The sequence below is a fragment of the Solanum dulcamara genome, chromosome 7 (assembly GCF_947179165.1).
Source record: "Solanum dulcamara chromosome 7, daSolDulc1.2, whole genome shotgun sequence".
Taxonomy (NCBI): Eukaryota; Viridiplantae; Streptophyta; class Magnoliopsida; order Solanales; family Solanaceae; genus Solanum; species Solanum dulcamara.
Genome location: NC_077243.1, coordinates 78,260,088 through 78,279,717, shown reverse-complemented (window position 1 = coordinate 78,279,717; position 19,630 = coordinate 78,260,088). Strand labels below are relative to the sequence as shown.

At 34.0% G+C, this 19,630-nt stretch overlaps 4 protein-coding genes across 4 annotated transcripts; 1 reads left to right on the top strand and 3 right to left on the bottom strand.

Moving 5' to 3' along the window:
* The first annotated feature begins 934 nt into the window (after positions 1-934).
* Positions 935-3,808, top strand: LOC129895277 (primary amine oxidase 1). The gene is made up of 4 exons (XM_055970966.1): positions 935-2,200; positions 2,548-2,661; positions 2,746-3,287; positions 3,580-3,808. The coding sequence occupies exons 1-4, from the start codon at positions 1,025-1,027 to the stop codon at positions 3,737-3,739; spliced, it is 1,992 nt and encodes a 663-aa protein (XP_055826941.1). The 5' UTR covers positions 935-1,024; the 3' UTR covers positions 3,740-3,808.
* A 362-nt stretch (positions 3,809-4,170) lies between these two features.
* Positions 4,171-7,312, bottom strand: LOC129895859 (sugar transport protein 8-like). Its single transcript, XM_055971632.1, has 4 exons — positions 6,964-7,312; positions 5,836-6,155; positions 5,010-5,636; positions 4,171-4,746 (listed from the first exon to the last, which is right to left on the bottom strand). The coding sequence occupies exons 1-4, from the start codon at positions 7,067-7,069 to the stop codon at positions 4,339-4,341; spliced, it is 1,461 nt and encodes a 486-aa protein (XP_055827607.1). The 5' UTR covers positions 7,070-7,312; the 3' UTR covers positions 4,171-4,338.
* A 1,843-nt stretch (positions 7,313-9,155) lies between these two features.
* On the bottom strand, positions 9,156-12,050 carry LOC129896016 (sugar transport protein 8-like). The gene is made up of 4 exons (XM_055971834.1): positions 11,942-12,050; positions 10,725-11,044; positions 9,910-10,536; positions 9,156-9,571 (listed from the first exon to the last, which is right to left on the bottom strand). The coding sequence occupies exons 1-4, from the start codon at positions 12,048-12,050 to the stop codon at positions 9,164-9,166; spliced, it is 1,464 nt and encodes a 487-aa protein (XP_055827809.1). The 3' UTR covers positions 9,156-9,163.
* Positions 12,051-14,352: 2,302 nt separating this feature from the next.
* Positions 14,353-17,043, bottom strand: LOC129894984 (G-type lectin S-receptor-like serine/threonine-protein kinase At1g34300). Its single transcript, XM_055970588.1, has one exon. It carries the CDS (start codon positions 16,924-16,926, stop codon positions 14,572-14,574), a length of 2,355 nt encoding a protein of 784 aa, XP_055826563.1. The 5' UTR covers positions 16,927-17,043; the 3' UTR covers positions 14,353-14,571.
* Between the last annotated feature and the right edge of the window lie 2,587 nt (positions 17,044-19,630).

The following is a 19,630-nucleotide window of genomic DNA, read 5'->3' as shown; positions in this document are numbered from 1 at the left end:
GCAAAACGAACCTTTAATGGTGATAAATCAGGCAATAAAGAAAAAAACTAAAAAAGACTTTATGATATGTTATGAGTTTGATCAATTGACCTACATACAATACTAATAAAAAGAAAATAAAAAAATTTAAAGCTATTGAGACAATAAATCTCCCCTTAATCAAAAATATTCAAACGACTATATTGTGGATATTATTTTGTTATTGTGGGAAGGACATATATTTGCAATTTATAAAAGTCCAAACTTTTCCTCTAAGATAATAATAACCATACATGGAAGAAATGTAAAACACAAAGGAAAAATTACCTAAATATACAACTTATTTTACCATATTCTCTAAAATTCCTTACCATTTGAAAAAATTAAAAAATCCTTACTCTCTCCTATTCTCGATACATCACTGTACGCGATGTATCGATCGGATACATCACTGTACGTGATGTATCGATCGGATACATCACTGTACGTGATGTATCGATCGGATACATCACTGTACGCAATGTATCGATCGGATACATCACTTTACGCGATGTATCGATCGGATACATTACTTACTTGATGTATCAGGACGTCCGATACATCACTGTACATGATGTATTGGTCGGATACATACTTTACGCGATGTATCGGTCGGATACATCACTTTACGCGATGTATCGGTCGGATACACTACTTACTTTGATGTATCAGGACGTCCTCTACATCAATTTACGTGATGTATTGGTCGGATATATCACTTTATGTGATGTATCCGAAAGTGACCAAAAAGAAGGGATTTTGGGTAATTTTTAAAAGAGTAAGGACAGAGTGTAATTGAGAAAAATCACTACGAGATTTAAGTAAAATATACAAACAATCGTGGTAATACACTAATACTTTGACTTTTATTCTAGAGAAAAGGAAAACTCATATGATAAAAAAATCAGGACAAAACACTAACAAGACCGGTGTGAGTAGTAAAGAGGGGAACAGGAGAAAAGAATAGAAGAATTTGTCAATATATATATGTGCAAACAGATTTTGAATGTCAAAGCACAATTTCTCAATCAAGTTCTCTATGGAGTTCATAAAAGTATTGGCTCTTCCAATTCTTGTTATTGTTTTCTTGTTCTGGTTTACTAGAAGCCAATGCCATCCTTTAGACCCTCTTAGCCCTACTGAGATCAACAATATTAGAGTCATTATTCAAAAGTCTCATTTTAGGTCCCTCTCCAATTTGACATTTCACTTTGTTGATCTTCAAGAGCCTGAAAAAAAGGATGTCCTTCATTGGATGTCCTTGCATAAGCCTAAAAGTGTTGTTTTTCCTTATCGTCGAGCAAGGGTTGTTGTTCGTGCAAATGGTGAGACTTATGAAGTTGTAGTGGACTTGTCCACTCGCGCTATCATATCAGAGAATGTGTATACTGGCCACGGTTTCCCTCCAATTACTCTTGATGACATTATACGATCCATCAGGCTGACATTGATGAATCGTCAATTTCAACGTTCAATTTTGAGAAGGGGTTTGAATATATCAGAAGTCAGTTGCATACCACAACCAGTTGGATGGTTCGGGGAGCCAAAGACACGAAGAGTTCTTAACGTTGCATGTTTTTATCGAGGAGGGATAACTAATTTTTGGGCAAGGCCAATTGAAGGGATCACTACACTCATAGATGTTGAATCCATGAAGATAATCAAATACATAGATAGATTCAGAGTCCCCTTGCCTAAAGCTAAGACTGCTGATTTCGAGTCATCGAGTCAGGGGTCAGTGTCTTCCAATGACACTGACATCAGCAGGAGGATTATCATCAAAGGCAATGAAGTTAAATGGGGTAATTGGGATTTTCACGTTGGATTCAACACGAGGGCAGGAATGATCGTGTCTACAGCTTCTATATTCGATAGTACAACAAATAAATATCGACCTGTGCTCTATAGAGGTCATGTATCAGAGACATTTGTGCCTTACATGGATCCTACATTAGAATGGTACTACAGGACTTTCCTGGATATTGGTGAATTTGGTTTTGGAAGGTTTGGTAGTAGTCTTGTCCCGTTGCTAGATTGTCCGAGCAATGCAGTGTATATGCTTGGATATATGGCTGATTCAAAAGGAGGGGTAGTGCAAGTACCCAACGCGATTTGCATATTTGAACGATATGTTGGTGATGCTGCTTGGAGGCATTCAGAAAATGTTGTGCTGGGAAATACAGTAAGCCTCAAAAATAAAACATTTTGTATACTCAACTATAGTTATTGCCTTTGATTATCATACTACTTTGCTATCATTATTGTTCTTTTCTTGTAAAATTTGCATCGCTTTTCATTTTTTTTTTGCCATTATGCTATATATATTGTTTTTCTCTCTTACTTGGGACTATGACTTTTGAGACAAGGATCTTTCGGAAACAACCTCTCTATCTCCATGAGGTAATGGTAAGGTCTACGTACATCCTACTCTCCCCAGACCCCACTTGTGAAATTTCACTGGATATGTTGTTGTTGTATACTCAACTACAGCGATTGTCTAGTGACATAATAAATAATTTGTTTTTGCAGAACACTAAGGGACAACAAGAAGTTAATTTGGTTGTTAGAATGTTAGCAACAGTGGGAAATTATGATTATACACTTGATTGGGAGTTCAAACAAAGTGGAACTATCAGAGTTGGAGTAAGAAAATTAAGATGTTATTCTTGTTAAATGTTAGTCCTTCTCATTTTTTTGCTATCTTTATTCTTCGATTTGTCATTGCAGGTAAGTTTAACCGGAGTTATGGAGATGAAGGCTGTGAAATATACGAATGATAATCAAATAACAGAGGATGTTTACGGGACTCTTGTGGCAGAAAACACAATTGCGGTGAACCATGATCATTTCCTTACTTACTATCTTGATCTTGATGTTGATGGTACTGATAATTCATTTATAAAATCCAAATTGATAACTACGACTATGATGGAGCGAAACGTTTCACCTAGGAAGAGTTATTGGAAAGTTGTTAAAGAAACTATGAAAACAGAAAGTGAGGCTAAGACAAACTTAGGACTAGAACCAGTTGAATTGTTGATTGTAAATTCAAATAAGAAGACAAAAGTTGGAAATGATGTGTCTTATCGGCTAATACCAAGTCGACCAGCCATATCCTTGCTATCGGATGATGACTATCCTCAACGTCGAGCAGCTTATACTAAGTATCAATTATGGGTGACGCCGTATAACAAATCAGAAAGATGGGCAGGAGGGTTCTATGCTGATAGGAGTCACGGTGATGATGGGCTAGCAATATGGAGCCTCAGGTAAATTTAGAATCTAACAACACATCAAACTAGTGATATTGTCTGTTTTAGACTTGGGCACGCCCACATAGCTTAATATGAGTTACTAAGGTCTAAGACTTCTTTAAATATCTAGCTTCTCTCCCGTGTTTTGCCATGTGGGAGTTGCCTAGGGTGTTACATAGGTCTCAAGATGTGTATTTCTTGAACTTATGAAGATCGATTAGTACATAGTCCACGATCTCCTAATAGTTTTTTCTTTTATTTACTTGATGAATAATATTATATAAGCTGATCTTGGTGTTGTATGCAGGAATAGGACTATCAAAAATAAGGATATTGTGCTTTGGTACACTGTTGGGTTGCATCATGTGCCGTGCCAAGAAGATTTTCCTGTAATGCCTTCTATTTATGAGGGTTTTGAGCTCCGACCAACAAACTTTTTTCAAAGAAATCCATTGCTGAAACAATGATATGTGAAATTCAAGTTTGTCTAATAAACAAGGAACATAAAGTTATGTATGGAGAACAAAAGTTGATTTTCCTTTGGCCTATTTATTTTCCTCTGTCATTTGCTCTCATCCATATTCACAAGTAAAGTAGATGACAAATCGCATAAAAGATGAGCCATCCTTGTTCATTTTGAACGTGGAACAAGAACAACATGTCCGCACAAAGGAGAAATCCGAAGATTTATACTTTATACCTTACACAACTGATATGAGTATTGCCAATGTTTGACATGTTGAGTGTGGGACACAAGTTCCACTTGCCAAACATAGACAACCCTTACACATCATGTGAGGCACAAAATAAAGTTTCTCGGGTAATGTATGGGTGTGTGTGTGTGTGTTTGGATAAACACACAATCAATCTATACAAAGCAAGACTGCATAAAGCAAGATGACGCTAACTTTTTTAGATTTTAGATATATTATTCTATTACGAACAAAATTGGAGACAAAATTTGATAAAAGGATAGGAAGATAGGGAGGATGGAACAAATAAGAAGCTAACAAAATTTTGTTCACAAAAATTGATATCCTAATCCATCTGATAAAAACTATGCATTCTAGAAGAGTTTCTTCCAAACAGGGTGCTTCTTCCAGGCTCTTTCCACCATGGCATCAGTCGGGATTCCCTTTGTTTCAGGCAAGAAGAAGATGGCGCAAAGTCCCATGACAAGGATCCAGGCGGAGAAGAAGAAGAAAGTATAGGCTTGCATAGAGCAGAGCATAGTCAAGAAAGCCTGTGCAATGACAGCAGTGAAGAGCATGTTTGTGCTAACCGCGAATGCAAAACCAGCTGTCTTTGTTTCCAATGGGAATGTCTCACTTGGAATTAACCAGCCAAGTGGTCCCCATGACCATGCGAACGCCATTACATACGTACACACGAGAAGCACCACTACTATTGCCAGTGTCTTGTCCAAGCCTCCTGTCGTCCCCAAATTTTTTAACAATATAAATCCAATTGCCACCTACAATATTAAAACCAAAAGTGCAGTCAGTAGAAAAAGAAAAGTTTCTTAATTTTGATACAACTCATCGGTCCTAGGGGATCAGTTGAATCTCTTTTGTCAAAAAATTAGATCACGGATATCGGTGAAATTTTATTGCAGTGGTAGGGTGATTCAACTCCCTGTAGGGACATTTAAGCATCTTTGTGAGAAGACACTAAGAATTTTGTTAAGGGTGTTAAAATTGAATATGTATGTTTAATCGACCATGCATAGTTTCGTACCTGACAGATTAACATTTGGCAACTAGATTGGATGAGCAGTTTTTTCCTTCCAACCTTGTCAACAACAAAGATTGCAACAATTGTACTGATAACATTAACAAGTCCAGTCACAACAGCGGAAATAAGCGAGCCACTGCCCTTGAAACCCATAGTCTGAAATAGGACAGGCGCGTAAAACATAATGGCGTTAATTCCGGTGAATTGTTGGAAGATCTGCAACATGATGGCAATCACAAGTGGTGGAATGCTAGGAGGCTTTGATAAGTTCCTGAACGCATGCTTAACTTGTTTGGATTGTTCACACGCTGCCACGACTTCCTCATACTCAACATCAACGTCACTGACACCCCTAATCTTCTTGAGGGCGGCCTTTCCCTTCTCCGGCTTTCCACGTGCAACCAGACTCATGGGGGTGTCACTGATCACAAAGGTACCAAGAAAAAGAATCCCTGCAGGCACAACTGCAAGGCCAAGAGACACCCTCCAACCATTTGGATGTATCTTTGAGGTTGCAAAGTTGATAATATTTGCTATGAATATTCCTATTGTCACAAAGAGTTGGAAGAGAATATTCACAGCTCCTCTGTGTTGGATTGGTGCTACTTCAGTTAGAAACAGTGGAACAGTCTGTAAATATTTCAAAAATATCTACGCTTTAGTCCCAAACAAGTTACGGTAGTAGATAAATATGAAGTCAAGAATTATGAAGAGAAATGACACAAAACACAAGTCAAAAGTTAAAGTGTTTACTTGTCAGCTAGGAAGGATATTTACAGACTCTAAAGTTATAGTTTTATGCACTTATAGTCAAATGAACAGGATCTACCTCATTTCCGAAGCCAACGCCAACTCCAAACAAAATTCTACCAAGAATGAGTACTACTTTGTTATTTGCGACGGCACTCAATATGGCACCAGCGATGAAAATAAGTGAAGCCATCATCATGGTAATCCTTCTCCCTAATTTAGTGGCGGCTTTTGAAGCGAAAAAGCTCGCAACAAGAGCCGCTAAATACAAAGATGAAGTGAAGAGTTGAAGAAATTGATCATCATATTTGCAGTAGTTATTCTCTTTCGCAGTTTTCTTTCTTTCATGCACCTTTGGAAAAAACAGGACTAGAAAATCATCCATTGCAGACACTCCTCCTGATTAAAACAAAACAAAACTTATGAAAAAATGCACTCCATAAAAAACAAGTTTGAAACTGCTAAACTTCTTAAAAAGTGGTGGTTTAATTAGAGCAGTCCATCAGGCGTTCATTGGCTTGAATGACACCAGCCCCTTATCCTTCCGCTACACAGAACGAGAGCTATTCGTTGCTCTGTTTAAATCAGCCTCGCACAATCAGAGGGCCCAGAAACCCAAGCCTTCTCCTTGACCATGTGACCCAACTCTGTGCTTTGACAAGGCAGACCCGTAAACACCCCCACAATTCTAGAGGCGGATCTAGAATTTAAAGTTTATAAATTCCTATAGCGACCTCAAATTAACAGAGGTGGAGCTATCAGTAAAGTAAAACACCTAGCATAACCAAGTAACAAGGATTGTGGTTCAAAACCAATAAACTAAAAAATTTCGATCCGCCTCTACAAATTAATAATACAATGATAACTTGATTCAAACACACATACCTATATAAAAAAAATTATGTCAGAAATTTCAGTTAGAGTGTTCAAGGTTTAAACGCTCAAGAACACTAGAAGCTACAGTGACTAAGTCAGAAATGTTAATAAGAGTGTTCAAGGTTTAACATATGTATGCATGTAATTAAAAGTAATTTTTGACCTATTTACGCACTAATTTCTTTTAAAATTCATCACATTTCTTGCCTAATTCAAGAATTGTTGTTGATCCAATTGCAAGAATAAAAAATTCGAGCTAATTCTCTTTTTTCTTTTATAGTGATAGCTTAAGAAAGATACAATATAACAAATAAAATGAGAAAAAATATACCTGAAATACCAATGTCGTATCCAAACATAAGGCCACCAAAGGCAGCAAGAATCCAACATGAGACCACATAAAATGTGATTTTAGAATTATGGCCTTCAACAGTCATTTTTTAATTTTCTCTAAAATCACCAAGATAACTCTCTGTAAAATATTTTACACACTCTTCCTTTCTTTCTCTTCGTGGTATCTATTGTATATATAATTTTTTTTACATAGATAAGAGACAAAAATCTAAAAAACAGTAACATTAATTTTTAAAAAATTATCCTGAATTAAGTTAAGCTTGATAAAGTCAATGACTCTTTTGTGAGATTTGGTCTTCCATGAATTTTGCAGATTCATCATCTAACATTATTCATTTATCTTTCAATTTATTGTCTAACATTATCCATTTATCTTTGTTCAAACTTATTTTAGCAAATATATAAAAATAAAACCGTAAATTGCATTAATGATGTGGTTCAATAAAATTAGTACGCTCAAAGATCTATATTTTTTCTCCTTTTTTTTCATATTTTTTGTTACTATCCTTAGGAAAACATAAAATTTTTAACTTAATATAGTAATATTATTGCTAATGTTTATATTAATTAGAATTAATTTAAGTTAATAAAATATTATTTATTTATTTGCAATACAATTTGTTAGATAATGATGTATAAAATTTTAGTTACTAATAGAAAAAAATCAAGAAAAATTTAATTTAATTTTAAAAAGTGTGGAAACTTCTACCAATTTTATCTGGCTTTGTTGTTGGATTCACTAACAATGTTCTATTATAGTGGAACCACACTTCCACAAAATTAGGTTAACTAATTGAGTTGAGATAACACAATTTAAATTTAAAATCATTTGAATTAAAAAGATAATGATAAAATGTAAATTGACTCTTTCATGGTAGTTTAAATTTCATTTTTCACTCTCACATCAAAATTATATATTCGTTTTCTTAATTTCATAGAAATATTGTTATTTAATACATTGCACTAAAAAAAACTTGACTGGGAAAAAATATTTTTGAAGGGAAATTAGTAACATTGAGTGTGGTTAAAATTTTAGGTTGCATATGATAATTATTTTCTGAACATGAATTGAAAAATAATTGTTTAACTTTATATAGTAATATTATTGTTAATATATATATTAGTTAGAAATAATTTAAGTTAATAAAATGTTGTTCATTTATTTGCAATACAATCTGTTAAGATAATGTTGTATAAAATTTTAGTTAATAATATAAAAAATCAAGAAAAAATTAATTTAATTTTAGAAAGTGTGGAAACTTGTACCAATTTTATCCGGCTATGGTGTTGCATTCACCAACAATGTTCTATTATAGTGGAACCACACTTCCACAAAATTAGGTTATCTGATTGAGTTGAGATAACACAATTTAAATTTAAAACTATTTAAATTAAAAAGATAATAATAAAATGTACTGATAAGAGACTCTTTCATGGTAGTTTAAATTTCATTTTTTACTCTCAAATCAAAATCATATTATTATACATGATTTGTTTTCTTTAATTTCATAGAAATATTGTTATTTAATACATTGCACTAAAAATCTTGACTGGGAAAAAAAATTGAAGGGAAAATAGTAACATTGAGTGTAGTTAAAGTTTTAGGTTGCATATGATAATTAGTTTTTGAACATGAATTGACAAAATAAATGTTTTTGAATTTTAATTGGATGATTTCAATTGCTTAGTGCACATAATACTAAGATAAAAATGATTTTAAATGGTTGTTGAATAATAAATATTTATGTTGGTAGATTTTATGAAAAGAGAATGACATAATTTCTGTCAATAACACTTTGGACTAATTCAATCTACAATTCAAGAAAAAATCAATAAAATATTACTTGATTCAGGTAAATTGATTGTGTAAATATCTTTTTTACTCCGTTAAAAATCTTATCAATGTTTGACACATTCTATGTGTGGGACCCAAGTTTCACTTTCATATATCGTGTATGTGTTAGACACAAAATAAAATTTCTCGGATTGGGGGAGGGGGTAATTACACAATCAATCTATGCAATGGAAGAAGAAACTAACTTTTCTAGATTTAGATAGATATATTATTCTATTAGGAACAAAATTAGGAGTCAAAATCTGATAAAAAGATGGCAAATAAGAAGCCAAAAATATTTGGTAGTCAAATCCATCTAATAATTGATAAAAACCAATGCATTTTAGAAGAGTTTCTTCCAAACAGGATGCTGCATCCAGACTCTTTCGACCATTGATTCAATCGGGACTCCCTTGGTTTCGGGCAAGAAGAAGATGACGAAAAGTCCCATGACAACGATCCAACCAGAGAAGAAGAAGAAAATGTAGGCTTGCATAGTGCAGAGCATAGTCAAGAAAGCTTGTGCGATGAGAGAAGTGAAAAGCATGTTTGTGCTGACCGCGAACGCGAAACCAGCTGTCCTTGTTTCCAATGGAAATGTCTCACTTGGAATTAACCAACCAAGAGGTCCCCATGACCACGCGAACGACATTACATAAGTACACACGAGAAGCACCACTATTGCTGCTAATTTCCTGTCCAATGTTCCTGTCTCCTCCAAATTTGTCAACAAAATAGCTCCAATTGCCAACTGCAACATTAAAACCAGCGCGCTATCAGAATTAAAGACAAAATATTAATAAAATCTCAATTTTGATATAACAATCCATGGCTGAGCCACATCGGTCCAAGGATGGTCAATTGAATTCTGTTTGTCAAAACATTAGATCACGGATAGGTGAAATTTCGAACTTTTAGTGTAGCAGCAACGGGGGTTTAACTTGTAGTAGTGACGTGCAATAAGTTCGATAAAGGGTGTTCAAAATTTAGTATATATGTATAAAGTAAAATTTGACATGTATACCCAGTAATCACAATTCACAGTTTGATGAATCAAGTATAGTTTTGTAGACGAAAATTGTATCGTACCTGAGAAATTAACATTTGGCAACAAGCTTGGAGAAGCAATTTTCTCCTTCCAACCTTGTCAACAAGGTATATGGAAACAAATGTGCTTCCAACATTAACAAGTCCAGTAATGACAGAGGACAATAGCGAGCCATCGGTCTTGAAACCCATAGTTTGGAACAGGACAGGCGCGTAAAACATAATGGCGTTGATTCCAGTGAATTGCTGGAAGATCTGCAACAAGATAGCAATCACAAGTGGTGGAATACTAGCTGGCTTTGCTAAGTTTCTGAACGGATGCTTAACTTGCTTGGCTTGTTCACACGCTGCCACGATTTCTTGGTACTCAACCTCAACATCATTGACACCCCTAATCTTTTTGAGTGCGGCCTTGCCCTGTTCGTCCTTGCCACGCTCAATCAGACTCGAGGGGGTATCAGTGATCACAAAACTACCAATAAGTAGAACTATTGCGGGCACAGCTGCAAAGCCAAGTGACATTCTCCAACCATTTGGATGCATCATTGAGGTTCCATAGTTAACAAGATTTGCAATGAATATTCCTATTGTCACAAAGAGTTGGAAAAGAATATTCACAGCTCCTCTGTGTTGGATTGGTGCAACTTCAGTCAGAAACAGTGGAACAGTCTGTAAATACGAAAAGAAGAAAAAAAACTTAGGCCTAATTAATATAATTCGTGGAATTCGGTATTGAACAATAGACAATGTAAAAGTTACAATCATTTCATAATATCATAAACGTTTCGAGTTAAAGTTCTATGTACTGACACTACATCAAAACATTAACGAATAAAAAATTGTTTGACTAAACATACCTCATTTCCAAAGCCAACACCAATACCAAACAAAATTCTACCAAAAATGAGCATCAACTTGTTTTCCGCGGCAGCACTCAAAACAGCTCCAGCTAGGAAAAAGATTGAGGCCATGAAAATGGTAGGCCTTCTCCCTAATTTAGTGGCAGCCTTTGAAGCAAAAAAGCTCGCGACAAGAGCCGATAAGTACAAGGATGAAGTGAAGAGTTGGAGAAGTTGATCATCATATTTGCAGTAGTTATTCTCTTTGGCATGTGACTTTCTTTCATACACTTTTGGGAAAAATTTTATCAAGAAATCATCCATCCCAGAAACTCCTCCTTATTAAAACAAAAAAAAATTACATCAAAAATTTAATTTTTGGCATTTCTTGATTTAAAAATGAACTTGATGAGAAACAAGAGTTAGCAACAGATAAAATTTGTCGTTCTGCAAATGCAAGATTTGAAGTTTATGAATTTCTATAACGATCTCAAATTAACAGAGGTGGAGCTACCTATAGTTGGATAAAGATTTCATTGCTAAACAATAAAAAATTGTTGCTTATCCTATTTAGCAACAGTTCAATATGAATATCAACAAGCGGGACTAGAATTTTCACTAAGAAATTAACAATGGACAAATTTCGTCCCTATAGATAAACATGTGGATCTATCCCTATGGCTATGCTCTATATATTAGGAGGAATAATATAAAAATAGTCTTTCATAGTGATGGTTGAGTGAGTGATAGTCCAAGATAAAACATAAGTCCTCTCGGGACGTTCGTAAAGAGAACCTCATGTAAATACTATGGATAAGGTTGATCCTATTCATGGAGGTTTGGTAACTAGTCCAAAAATGGAAAGTCAAACACAATCGGGATTTCTTTTTTGGGAAATCGAAAGTTGTTACTAATTCATGATCTGACACGTATAGAATAAAACTTCATTAATGATTCAACGAGAATTTTTATTGAAAACCAAGCAAAAATTCATCACTAATTCTACTTAACTATGGACTAGCTGGATCATTAAAAAATCTTGTTTAGCCACAGATGAACTATAGATACACAGCTAACAACAACAACAACATATTTAGTATAGTCACACAAGTTGGGTCTGCCAAAGATGGTGAATACAAACTTACTCCTACCTAATAAAGATAGCGAAGCTGTTTCCGATAGACATATATACAGTTAATTCCCAAACCAACGGAACAAAGAAGAAAAAAACATACCTGAAATACCAATATCATAACCAAACATGAGGCCACCAAAAGCAGCAAAAATCCAACAAGAAAGCACATAAATTGTGATTTTAGAATTATTCATCTCAGCAGTTGACATTTTTTTCTTTCTTGTCTAAAATCACCCAAAATTGCAAAAAGAAATTCAAAAGATAATTCTATGACCCTTTTTCTTTTTTTTCTTTTTGCACTTCTCTTTATATACTATTTTTTACACAAAACCAGTCAAAAGATTAACACTGAAAGAAAAGAGACAAAGAAATCTAGAGCAAATTAATACTCTAATTCTTTGTCTCTATCTTTCTAGTGTTTTTTTTTTGTTTTTTTTGCTGAATTAAGGTAATGTAATAAAGTTAATGCCTTTTATAGGGTGATATTACAGTTAATTCTTGCTTAATTTTAGGATTAACTAAGGACTACATTTTTAATATGTTCCTAATTAATCTTTGGTGTTCCAAAATTTTTGGATAATTCATCCACATTAATTTTTAAAATAAAGGAAGTTATATTCATGATATACTATATTAGGAAAATGTTTAAATTTGTATTTTGATGTTTACTAAATTATGTTGAATGTAGTTGAAACCTTTGACTTGACTTAATCAGGAAGAAAATACTCAAAAGGGATTATTTTGGAAAATTATTAAAAAGTAGTGAGTAAATCATTTTTGTGTAATTGATACAACAACAACAACAACCTCCAATGAAATTCCACAACGTGGGATCTGGGGAGGGTAAAGTGTATGCAGACTTTACTCCTACCAAGATAGAACGGCTGTTTGCGGGAAACCCTCGGCTCATTAGAAGCATAAAAAGAAACTAAAAATTATTTCCATAAAAGCTAATAGTATATTTTTAGCATAAATGAAAGATCTTACAATTACCAAAATAAGAAAAGATCTTACCATGCTTCTTGATTTCATTTGTTGACCGATTCATAATGACATGCAATAAAGTCTACTAACCACGTGTAAAATTCACCTAGATATATAATGTACCTAGAGCTGTCAAAATGGGATTGGTCCGTGAGGCCAATCCAACCAACTCTTGAATTAAGTGGGATTGGGTTAAATATTTTCAGCCCATTTAGTAATGAGTCTTTTTAGCTCAGCCACATTTGGCCCGCCAGCCTCATAGGCTCAACCCGTGAGTCTCAGAGGCTAACCCGTGGGTCGTGAATTTTAAAAATATTTATTATATATATTTTAAGTAGTGTTTTATTTTGTCAAATCTTCAGCAACTAAGCAATTAAAGTTATTGTAATTGAGAATCTTTGACCTATTTTAGTTTTGTGTTTATGCCTAATTTTTCGTTTCTCCTTACTTATCTAGTTTATGAAAAAAATAATCATATAGTGTATGTTGTTCTGATGAATCCTATGAATGTTGATTGTTATATCTTGCTTATTCTGTTGTTTTGTAAACATTCGACTAAAGTGTGTGACTCATGGACATGTGAATTTTTGACGTATTAGTGTTGTATTCATCGATGTTCGATAGTCTTTCTAAGAGTCAAATGTTGTCCATTTTTTTTTATTGAATGGTCAACTTGTCTCAACCCGTCGCCCACTTAGGGATGGGTTGGGTTGCTATGCCCTTTAATTAAAAGGTTCGACCCGTCCTAACTCATTTAACTCGCTAGCCCTTTAGGGTTGGATTGGATTAGGTTGGGCCAGCCTATTTTGACAGCTCTAATTATGCACCATTCATTGGAAAATACTCTCCACTTTAAAATAGCAAATGTATATTTTGATCAACTATGAAATTATTCTGATAATGGAGTGATATAGATCAATGATTATTCATATAGCCGATCTCAAGAGTGGAGTTAGTAGCCTGCATACGGTTTCGGACGAATCTAGTAGATTTTGATCAAAGAGTATACATGTTAATATATTCGTTAATATGTATAAATATTAAATTTAGAACCTAGTTGTTATCTCTTGCAATTGTCATTATAAAATTCTGAACTCGTAAAATTGAAATCTTATCTTAGCTTCGCTTCTGCAGCGATCCCTCCCCTGTCTCCCTTTTAAAGCTTTGTATTAATGATTTGATAAAATAAGATGTACATATGGATATTAGAAGGAAGAACAAACATTGAATAAACTTTGGAAATAGTTTCTCCATGGGAAGATATGGTTCTGAGGCCTAATCCAACCTCAAAAGCATAGTTCATGAGGAGTGAATTGTCCAAGTTTACATAAAGAAACCATCAGTTCGTTTCCCAACTAACGTGGGACCCTAACCCATTGTAACACCCCGCACACTCGGACTGTCAACTAGAACTCGACAGGGATGGACCTAGCGCTGATGTATGTGCAAACAATCACCTCCACAGAATAAATTATTTGTGATGTATGTGTTTCCATGTTTTGTTTTGTTTTGGTAAGTACTTCCTCATTGATCAGACAACCTTTTGCTTCTTCATTGATCAAAATATACTTTACAACTACAACTCAATCAAGATTACAAGACTGAAAAAAAAAATAGAAAAAACACAACAAGATGATCCAGATTCCTGTCTACTTTCTTTTATTACAAAACAACATAGAATACATGCTCACTGCAGCTTGTTGAGACAGCATTTTAAGGAAATCATGAAGTGGATTGAACCATATGTCATTCCTCTGATAAGAAGAAAATGGTAGGCTTCCTTGGCTCGATGATCTCCACCGTCCCTTCCAACATTTTCGCCACTTTCCCCATTGATGGTCGTGCATCTGGGCGATCTTGGATGCACCACATTGCTGTCTTCACCATCCTGTTCACCAAGTCAAAGTGAGCCCTTGAATCGTACGATTGTTTGATTCGAGGGTCCAAAATATCGTCAACATTCATATCCTTAAACACCTTATCAAATGCCCAAGCAGGGAAAAAAAATTGATCACTTTCAACCTTTGAGTTATGATGCTCAAAGTTCCTTGAACCTGAAACAATTTCCAACAGCACCAATCCGAAGCTGTACACATCGGCTTTCGGAGTGATTGGATCAGCCTTGGTCCATTCTGGTGCTACGTATCCTGGCGTGCCACGAAATCTTGACATGGTCATCATCTCCTCTTTCTTCTTTAGCTTTGCTAGCCCAAAATCAGACACCTTTGGGCAAAAGTCATCGCCTAAAAGAATATTTTCAGGCTTGATATCACAATGTAATACCCATTCCAAACACTCTTCGTGTAGATAGGCAATTGCTCGTGCCACCCCAAGTGCAATCCTGTACCTGATATTCCAATCAAGTATGGGTTTCTGCCCATCTGGTGACCCGATAGGAGCCTTTTGGAACAGGAATTCCCCCAATGAACCATTAGGTACATACTCATATATAAGTATCCTTCTACCCTTCTCAGCACAAAACCCCCACAACCTCACCAAATTCAAATGGTGCATCCGTGCTATGATCGTGACCTCAGCCCAGAACTCAGCATCACCGCCTTTTACATTCTTCAAGCACTTCACAGCAACAACCCGTCCATCACTCAACTTCCCTTTGTAAACATCTCCAAATCCACCCCTCCCAATTTTATCATTGAAATCATTAGTTGCATTCTTGATCTCAGAAAAGCTAAACCTTTTTGGTCCAATTGTAGGCATGACTTCAAGACCAAAAGTCCTAGCCATGTCCCTATACTTAATATACTTCTTGAGAAATGCCCAAAAGAAGAACACTCCACTAATCAACTCAGCTGCAAAAATCATCGAAATGATCACAATATTTCTAGTGGTTGTCTTAGACTCTTCTGGTGGAAATGGAAGGCTAATTCTCACTGGACATGAAGTTTCCATCAAACTACTCATGCCTGTGAAATTCGATATATCGTTCTCTCTATTATCAACTCTCAAATACATAACAAATTCAGTACCTGGTGACCAATATCCATACAACAGTTTCTCCAAAACAAGCACACAATAACCAGTTCCATCATACTTAAACAAAAAACCTAAGCAATCATTCTTATCTGAACAATGTTTTTGGCAACTCGAAAAGTTCGAAGCTTTAAGGTTTGTTTGGTTACCAACACCAGTAAAACTAACAAAATCAAGAGACAAATACTTACTAGCCTTCGAATTCGTTGTCATCAACGGAATTTTCCTCACACAAGATTTACTAGTATCTTTCCTAAAACCAGGTGGACAAACACACGAAGTTTGAGTTGTAGAAGTATCATACATGCATATAGAGTTTGTACCACATGTACCATGAATTGTACATAATTGATTAACTGCTTGCCAAACAACAGTCCAATTTGAACTTTGATCAAAACTATAGATTCTCATATTCCCATCATCATCAAGCTTCATCCTTCTTAGTTTCCCTTTCTCTCCGAAATCCGACGATAAAAATCTTTCATTAACTCGAGTAACTTCCCCTGTTTCCTCTAACCGCTGAAGGGCATTTTGGGAAAAAGTGAAATAGCTATCGTTTCCATTGTAGAAAAGGGTATTCGAATTAGATCCATCAAACTGGAATTTTCCATTACCGGAAGTTAAATTTGTTCCGGTGATGTTCTGGGTCGGAAGATAAGTATCAGTTGGGTTCAAGAAACTGTTCCAATTTCCATAAACCAAGTTTCCATCTTCTTGTAAGAAAAGAACAGATGAGGTGTTTAGAATAGTTGAAGGCCATAGATTTGGAGCTGAGGAGGATGAATTTAGGGTTAATTTGAGCTCACCGGAGGAAGAAATGAAAAGGGTAGCTGAGGAATTAAGTGGGGAATTTGGATTAGCTGACCAAACAACGGTTTTGATGGGGATTTTGTAATACCAAATGGAGAAATTGAAGGAATTTTGGGAAGATTGAAGAAACCCAGCTGCGAAAGTGGAGTTGGGTGAAAGGAGAATTTGGTTTTGGGTTGATTTCCAAGGTGGGGATTTGGAATTGAATGATGAGAGGATTTTTTGGGAAGAAGAGAAGAAGGGGTTTAACAAAAAGAAGAAGAAGAGAAGTGAAGATGAAGAAGAAGGATGAAAGGACATAGTTGCATTTGGGAAGAAGAAGAAGCTTCACAGCTATGGAATTTATTGGATTAATGGCGGCTTTTTTAGAATTGTCGATTTGCGTTGACGCCATGAACATTGACTGTGCTGGTCGTTTTCAGAACCTTCCAATACGCAAGACAAAATGTGTGGCGGCAGTATTTCATCATGAGTTTCGGATATTGAGAAAATTTTATTTACAACATCAGATTTAAATGGGTCCTGTAACGTACAATTTAAATTTAGTCAGAACTTCAATATAAGTTTTGAATATTGAATGAAAAATAAAAAAATTATGTTTAAAATAATTCCTTAAATATATCTTTTGAGTAATTTGAATTCTGTAAATAGGGTCTATCAATATAGTCGGCTTGTACAATAGAAATAAAATTGTGTACACTGAATTGTCTTTCAAATTTAATTTATAAAATTTTATTTAATATATTATTGTTATTATTAAAAATGAGTATTTTGCTTTGTCATATATTTAATAAATTTAGATTTTGATGGGAACCAAAAAAAAAGTTCAAACAAATAACCCGTTTGGATGAGCTTAAAAAAAGTAACTTTTATGTATGAAGTGCTTTTAGAACTTTGAAGTGCTAAAAGTTATTTTTATAAATAAGCAGTTGAGTGTTTGGATAAAAGTGTTTAAATGAGGAAAATGATGTAAATTTTAGGGTTAAAAGAATAAAAAGGATAGTTTGGAAATTTAGTTAAAATATAAGGGATATAAAAGTAATTTTTATGGTCAAAGAAAATGACTTTAAGCACTTAGAAAAAAAAAGTTAGGAATCCTAATTTTTCATTTTTGATTGACTTTAAGAACTTTATAGCTTAAAGTTAACATTAGACAAACACGTCCAAAAGCTAAAAAAGAGCTTTAAGTTAGTTTTAACCAACTTAAAGCCCATCCAAACGGGCTCTAGGAAAGATTCATCAAATGAAGGGAAGTTACTTACATATGATGTATCAAAAATAAATGAATATGATCGAATGGTAAAATTTATCTTTGGTGAGGAGAAAACACGGGTTTAATATTTAGTAAAACTTACATAAATCATAAAGGGGTAATTACAATTTTTCTCTATCATTTTTTAATTTACATTAATTCAGTAATCTGAATATGTATCAGCAGATAACATTTAAAGCATGATACATTTAACATAGAAATAATTTATAAATTAATGTATCTGAATTATTGAATTAATGTATCCGGATGAAAAAAATAATTTTTTTAAAAAGGATGGAATAATAAAAAATATGGTAAATAAAGAAGCCGTAATTAGATAATTTTTCTTAATATTTAAAGCATATGCATCACGATCCGATTTTTTTAAAGTTATTTGGTCTTAAGTTGATAATGTGTACTTATTAAATAATTTAGTAACACAAATCAGTATTTGAATAAGGTTTAAAATATTGCTTGATTTATTCAACAAAAGAATAGGAATTTTTTGTTGGGACAGTCAAAAGTTGCCCCAAAACTACTCCTTTATTTACGACTATTCTAGTGGATGAGGTTCAATTGGATTTGTTTGATTTAAAAATTATAGCATGTAAATATAAAATTGGTATCTAAATTATAAGGACAACATATATTGTGATAGGATAGTCGAGATTTCTCTGTTTTTAATCTTTGATGTTAGATACAAATTTTTAAAAATAAAAAAAATAAAACAATGCTGGGAACATCTTCTCCCTCCCATAAATGAATCGTGCAAAGTTCAAATTTAAATTTAGTCCGACTATAATCTCCAATACAAATATTAAATGTTATTTAATTAAATTTTAATATGAATATCAAACACCATTAAATATTATTTAATCAAGATATTAATATAAATATCAAACAAAAAAATAAAAAGAAAAGGACAATAAAACATAAACATTTGAATTTAATTGCGACCGGCATTTACCAACAATTGGTCCGCTCATGATAAATGTCATGTTGGGCCTTGTCACTCAAGCATCTCTTAGGAAAAATAAGTCGCCCTTGACAAGGACTTTTAACATGGGAATAATACATCCAACCCCCAAATTTGGGAGCATAATACCTTTAGTACTTTAATTATCTGGGCGTTTAAATACCTTTTTAATAATTTTAAGTAAATTAAATATCACCCTAAAAGGTGATGTGGCAAAGAGAGTGAATGCACTTTCCTTAAAGCGAGTGAAAACATTTTTTTAAAAAAAAATTATAAAATCATACACATTGCATTTATTTATAGGTCAATATATAATTAATATTTTAAATATTATTTTTTGATATATTAACTTTTATTAAAATATGTAAATTTTCTTATTGGCCACAATTTTTTAAAAATTTTTTCTTTCTTTATTTTTTTCCCAATATAGCTTCTTCTCCGTAGAAGCATCATTTTTTCCTCCATCTTCATCTTCAACTCTACCATACCATCATCGAAATATCAATTATATGTTTGCTTTGAAATTTTAATTTCTCAAATTCGCCAGTGATGAACATCTTGGTGAGAAATTAAGATACATTAATGGTGATTTATTTTTAGAGGAAGAAAGCCTCCATTCTTATTTGTTTATCTCATTTTGAGGGAAAGGAAAGAAAGGAAGAGGATGAGGAAAAAAAGGGGGAGAAAAGAAAAGAGAAAGAAGAAGAAGAAGAAGAATGAAGTATAAAAATGGTGAAGAAGGAAGAAGAAACAAGTAAGGGGTGGGGGTGGGGGCG

Coding starts and splice junctions, on each gene's coding strand:
- LOC129894984 (XM_055970588.1), bottom strand. CDS start 16,926: ATGTCCTTTCATCCTTCTTCTTCATCTTCACTTCTCTTCTTCTTCTTT.
- LOC129896016 (XM_055971834.1), bottom strand. CDS start 12,050: ATGTCAACTGCTGAGATGAATAATTCTAAAATCACAATTTATGTGCTT. Junction 11,045..11,941: donor TTATGATATTGGTATTTCAG/GTATGTTTTTTT, acceptor TGTTTTAATAAG/GAGGAGTTTCTGGGATGGAT. Junction 10,537..10,724: donor GTGTTGGCTTTGGAAATGAG/GTATGTTTAGTC, acceptor TCGTATTTACAG/ACTGTTCCACTGTTTCTGAC.
- LOC129895859 (XM_055971632.1), bottom strand. CDS start 7,069: ATGACTGTTGAAGGCCATAATTCTAAAATCACATTTTATGTGGTCTCA. Junction 6,156..6,963: donor ATACGACATTGGTATTTCAG/GTATATTTTTTC, acceptor TGTTTTAATCAG/GAGGAGTGTCTGCAATGGAT. Junction 5,637..5,835: donor GCGTTGGCTTCGGAAATGAG/GTAGATCCTGTT, acceptor AAATATTTACAG/ACTGTTCCACTGTTTCTAAC.
- LOC129895277 (XM_055970966.1), top strand. CDS start 1,025: ATGTCAAAGCACAATTTCTCAATCAAGTTCTCTATGGAGTTCATAAAA. Junction 2,201..2,547: donor ATGTTGTGCTGGGAAATACA/GTAAGCCTCAAA, acceptor TTGTTTTTGCAG/AACACTAAGGGACAACAAGA. Junction 3,288..3,579: donor CTAGCAATATGGAGCCTCAG/GTAAATTTAGAA, acceptor TGTTGTATGCAG/GAATAGGACTATCAAAAATA.